The sequence below is a fragment of the Hemicordylus capensis genome, chromosome 3 (assembly GCF_027244095.1).
Source record: "Hemicordylus capensis ecotype Gifberg chromosome 3, rHemCap1.1.pri, whole genome shotgun sequence".
Taxonomy (NCBI): Eukaryota; Metazoa; Chordata; class Lepidosauria; order Squamata; family Cordylidae; genus Hemicordylus; species Hemicordylus capensis.
The window spans coordinates 354,988,912-354,994,456 of NC_069659.1; the positions used below are offsets into that span (position 1 = coordinate 354,988,912).

A 5,545-nucleotide genomic window follows, 5' to 3' on the forward strand; every position below is an offset into this window, starting at 1 on the left:
GAATCCTCCTATTCAAACTCTTCTTCCTCTGAGCCCATTATCTTTAAACTTCAATGCCATAGCTAAATATATGTGTGTTGTAGCCTGGGATGTTGACAAATATTGCTTGCCCAGCTGTATAGGGGTCATCACAGAAAAAAGCCAGGCTCAAGCAGCTGAGAGACTTTGTGGAGGAACTCCGGGTGGTTGACTGTGCACAGAAGGAAGTGCAGCATGATAAACAGAACACAGCTGCCCTTCCTTACTGGCCATAGGTTGTCCACGCCCACGTTTGGAGCTTAGTCCAAACAAACAGATTCAGGCAGAGAGAAAGAGCTGAACAGCCCATCTACAATGAGCTGGGAGAACCACTCCTTGTCTTGAAAATAAAGTTACCAAGTGGGAGCTCGGAAAGCAGCAACTGACAAGATGCCGACCTGGTGGACGGAGGAGGAACATGACAGTCCACCAGACTGGAGGAGGGAGTTTATTAGGAAGATGAAGGAGCACAAGCCACAAGACAACTGGGTCTTGACTACTGAGCTAGAAATCAGCCAGACACCAGGGGGATGGTACCAGTATGAGCAGAAGCGTCTGTTTGCCAGGTGAGTTGCTGGAGGGCACCAAGGCAGGGAAACCTCTTTAGCCACAAAGCCTGAGAAGGGGGGTGTAGGCGGCAGTGCTGGAGGAGTGTCTGTCCATCCCTCTTCAGGGGCGTAGCCACCGTTGTGCCAACGAGTTCAAAGACCTTGGCCCGCCAATGAAAAGGGCCACCGAAGCCCCATGGCTCGGGCTCTGGAGGAGTCCAGAGTGAACTCACCCCTCCCACGCCCAGGCTGCCGAGAGCCCAGGTGAACTCTCTGTCAGTTATTTCAGACAGCGCCGGCTGCCCGGTAGGACATTTTTCGGTAGGGAGAGATAGGGGAAAATGTCCTATCAGGCAGCCGGCACTGCCTGAAATGATGAGCTGAGAAATAACAGGTGGAGAGTTTGCTCAGGCTCTTGGTAGTCTGAGAGGGAAGGGGGAGTTCGTTCTGGACTCCTCTGGAGCCTGAGCCACACCCCCATGCACGTGACGTCACATGCATAGGCGTATGTGGAGGGGGCCGCTGAGTGGGGCTGGATCCAGGCCACTGTTTGGCTGGCTCTCCGGCTGCCTCTTTTACCTTTTCTGGGTTGCCATTCAGCATTGGGGGAAAGAGGGTGTGCCCAATGTGTGCTCCCATGTGCCTGCTAGGTCCTTGCTCCCCACTGCCGCCACCCCGGTGGTGCTGGGCCACTCAAGAAAGGCAAAGGGGGAGCAGATACTAGCTGGTCCTGCCTCAGTGCTGCTCCAGCACCAAAGAAAGAGCATCCAAGATGCCTTTGTGCTGGAGGCCTCCTCACACAGGTAAGCAGGAAGCAAGGTGGCAGAATCTGTCTTTAGCTTGCCTCCCAGTTATGCTTCAGCCATAGTTGCCTTGATAAAGCCGTGAGAAAGGAGATATGTGGGCCAGCCAATCTCTTCTGGCAACAACGAAAACAGCGGGTGGCTCCTTGGCAACCCCTGAGCCAGGTATGAATTCTTAACACAGATACAGGAAGGAGTCTGTTGCCTTGCTCATTGGAGTGAAATGTCTTCAAGCCAGAGAAACAAAATGGGAGCTCTGGCCTGGGTTGAAAGGGAACTCTGTTCTTCACACTTCCCATCAGTCCTTGTGACCAGGGATGCCAGGGGTTGAACCTGTGCTATTCTGCATGTAGAGCAGGTGAGCTGCTACTCAGGACATGGCTCTGCCCCTGCCTACACCTGAAGGCATTCCATTATGAGCCCCTGGTGGCACAGTGGTAAAACTGCCGCCCTGTAACCAGAAGGTTGCAAGTTCGATCCTGACCAGGGGCTCAAGGTTGACTCAGCCTTCCATCCTGCCGAGGTCAGTAAAATGAGTACCCAGAATGTTGGGGGGCAATATGCTAAATCATTGTAAACCGCTTAGAGAGCTTCCAGCTATAGAGCGGTATATAAATGTAAGTGCTATTGCTAAGTGCTATTGCTATTATGGTTTGGAACAGCATTGTGTTCCCACCATAGCCAGCATGGTTTGGGGTTGCAGAAAGATCTGAGGCCAACGGCATGGCAAATAAATGGGGATGCAGCTGAACTTGGTGCCTCATTCCTGGCTCCTTTCCCCGACTACCTAGTTGTTGGAAGTTCTCTGTGGTGAGAGAATCCCTTTCTCATTATAGCAGAGTGCACAGAAGCACAACACAGCGGAATTTACTTAGGCATGTGTGTATGCTGAGAGTAAAGTAACTTGGAGCCGATTCATAGTTTCAAATCAATATATAAGGCATTTATTAAGGAACTCTATTCTAGATAGGAAAGTGAGGAGTTAGGATCTCTAATCTATCTAGCTGGATGCAGATGGATTCTGCATCTTCTCTGCACACATGGTGCAGGGAGAGGAGCTTGCCATGTTGCAAGGTAGAAGGACAGGTAGGGAAGAGAGAGAGGAAGGACGTTAATCCCTAAGAGTACCAATCTACATTTCAAAGGGATAGTGTCAGAGCAATAGAGAAGGGATGACCAATGTCTTGACCCTCTAGCCCTCTGACTTACTAGTCTGTCCTCCACTGTCTGAGACAAGAGACAGCACAAAGTCCTTTAACTTCCAACACTAGTAAGGCTATGCCAACTTCAGTTCCATATTCAGGCTGCTCACTCAGCTTTGTGCCTGCTTCAGCCTCGTTACTACGGGGATGTTTGAGTTCTCAGGGCTGCTCATATAAGTAAACTGTCTCTGTCTCGTCTCCCCTCAGCTTCAAGTGTTCAAATTGCTCTCGTGACTGGAAATCAGCTCAGGTGGCCGTTGTCTTCCGCATGCGCCTGGAAAGGAACAGGAGACAATGGGACCAGGGAGAGGGCCAGGTGAAGATGAAAGCGTTGAGACAGAAGTGTAACAAGTGCCAAGGTCGGTACCAAGAGCCCATCTTCAGCGAGAAGATGGTTCAACTTGCCCTCCACAATTTGGTGGTGAAGATCCTTGAGAAATGCTATAGAGAATCCAACCGAAAAATGGTCTTGCAGGAACCTGAGCCTGAGGAAGATGTGGAGGGCCCACATGATAAAGCCAACTGCGAGGCTTGTGAGCTGGGGCTCTGCTCCGTGAGATCCACTTCCTGGGGTCAGACTGTTCGGCCGGAGTGTAGCTTTATAAGACCCGCCTCCCTGGGTCAATCTGGTCTGTGGGAACAAAGTTTTCAAAGACCTTCTTCCCTGCCTCAGTCAGAGAGGGGGGAAAGCATGGAGAGTTGTTGCAAAATGTTGCTGTTCCTTTTTATTGTGGCAGTGGTTTTATTCCTTTTTGCCTCCTTCAATAGGAATTAGAGGGAAATGCTCGCACCCAAAAATGTTTTTCCTTTTTTCACTTCATTGTTACCCAATAAAATGTCTTTAGGCCCAACTTTTGCTCTTAATAAACATAACGATGAATTGGCCCAACTCCAGGCAATGAAGGGATCCTTGTAGCGTGATGTAGGACCATCCACCTCACCACCATTCAATGCATTCAAACCACAGTGGGGTCTCCTTGGTGTGTAACATACTGCAATCCGCTTGCATGAAGCAGAGCTCAGATTGAGCAAACATTTGAATAATCTGTGCCTTCACTGCTCAAGTCTATGATCATACCAATATCATAGATCCTCAGCATCTGAAAAGTAGCCATGTAGAAGCTAGCCCCTCTACTGAGAATCAGGGGGCATCCCCCAAAGACAGGCAGAGGAACCTAGAGGGCATCACAGAGCTTCTGGTTGCCCTTCTCCATCCATGCTTATCCTTTTCTCTATCCATCCTTATCCTTTAGCAGCCCCCCCTTTTTAGGGGAGGGAATAGATGTAATCCCCAGCTAAGCAGAGATAAGAGAAGCAAAGCTAGAGAGAAAGAGGACCTACAGTTTCCACCAGCCTCCCCTGCCTACAGGGAGACCTTTAGGGTTGCCAGAAGTTGGAGCCTGCCTGACATGTGGCTACATTTCACAGTAGAATACACAGCCCGGATCTCTTTATCTGCTTATACTACTCTGCCTGTCACAAGGTTGGGTCAACTGCGCAGAAAAAGTGGGGCTGTTCACACAACCGAAAACTGGGTAGGACAAGTGTCCCAATTTTCGGTTGTGTGGAAGCAAACAACTAGGCAGGACGGGGGAGATGTGACTGTGTGGGAGACAGGAGCTGGGGAGGGCAGCTGTTCCTCCTACCTTGGTCAAATGCTGGGAATAAAGGCTGGGTAATACGGCACTGCCCTACCCAGCTCCTGTCCAGTGTGCCTTGTAACAGGGATTCCCAGACGTTGTTGACTACAACTCCCAGAATCCTCATGCAAAAGCCATTGCAGTTGAGGAGCCTGGAAGTTGTAGTCAACAGCAGCTAGTAATCCCTGTTAGAGGGAACACTGTTCCTGTCTCCCACAAAAGATGGGAGTTGGACTACAGATGTTGTTAGAGTTGGACTACAGATGTTGTTAGAGTTGGACTACAGATGTTGGACTACAGATGTTGTCAGTTCCCATCAAACCCAGCCACAATGGCTGAACTGGAGCACAGATGTTGTGGGAGTTGTAATCCCACCACATCTGGGACCCACAGCTGAAAAGTCCTGACCTATGACTTTTGGAAAGACTGCAGGTCTTTCATGGCATGCAGTGGGGAACGCTCATTCCCTTCCTGCCCACAGTCAGCCATTCACACAAGGCTTAATGTTTGAATGGCGTCTTCGCATCTACAGTCTGGCATGTGTACGATCCATGTGTTGGATTTCTGTTTAAAAACTCTGGCCAGAGATTCACTGGCTCATCTTGGGCTCGTCCCTAAATTGCCGCGCTTCACCTTTCCTCAGCACTAAAATGGGACCAATATCTTGGACGTGGCATAACTTGTATTTGCAGCTAAACCTAGCTAAGTGTAACTGAAACAATGCCTTGCCTTTCTTCTGCTGTCTTCCCTGTGTGGAATTTTAGATTGTAAACCTCTCGGGGCAAGGACCTGTCCTCATGCAGGCATTATAAAGCATTGAATATAAAGAACAGAAACATATATACAACATATTGTAAACTGCCTTGAGATTATTGAAATGAAAAATTAACAATTAAAAAATAAGGCATTGAAAGCATTATAGAAATAAAGAATAATGCATGCAATATTGTGTCATCTGTGTGTACGATATATATTTGATGCTGTGTGGTGTGCTGCTTGCCTCAGTGCTTCGGTCACCTGATATCCACTGCTTGCCCTTCTCAATCCTGTTTTGTACTTGTGACAATCTGAACTGGATTGTGTTGCCCACACCACCACTGTGCAGCTGGTCATAAGAAAACTGGAAGCTGCCATATACTTATACTGAGTCAGACCATCGGTCCCTCTAGCTCAGTATTGTCTACACAGACTGGCAGCGGCTTCTCCCAGGTTGCAGGCAGGAGTCTTTCTCTCTCAGCCCTCTCTTGGAGATGCTGCCAGGGAGGAGGGAACTTGGGACCTTCTGCCTGCAAGCCTGCAGTTGCTCTTCCACTGAGCAATGGCCCCATCTTCCC

The 5,545-nt window shown here is 49.3% G+C and overlaps 1 protein-coding gene across 1 annotated transcript; it reads left to right on the forward strand.

Moving 5' to 3' along the window:
- Nucleotides 1-301: 301 nt before the first annotated feature.
- LOC128351081 (receptor-transporting protein 3-like) lies at nt 302-5,155 on the forward strand. The gene is made up of 2 exons (XM_053310210.1): nt 302-584; nt 2,779-5,155. The coding sequence occupies exons 1-2, from the start codon at nt 409-411 to the stop codon at nt 3,344-3,346; spliced, it is 744 nt and encodes a 247-aa protein (XP_053166185.1). The 5' UTR covers nt 302-408; the 3' UTR covers nt 3,347-5,155.
- Nucleotides 5,156-5,545: the final 390 nt, after the last annotated feature.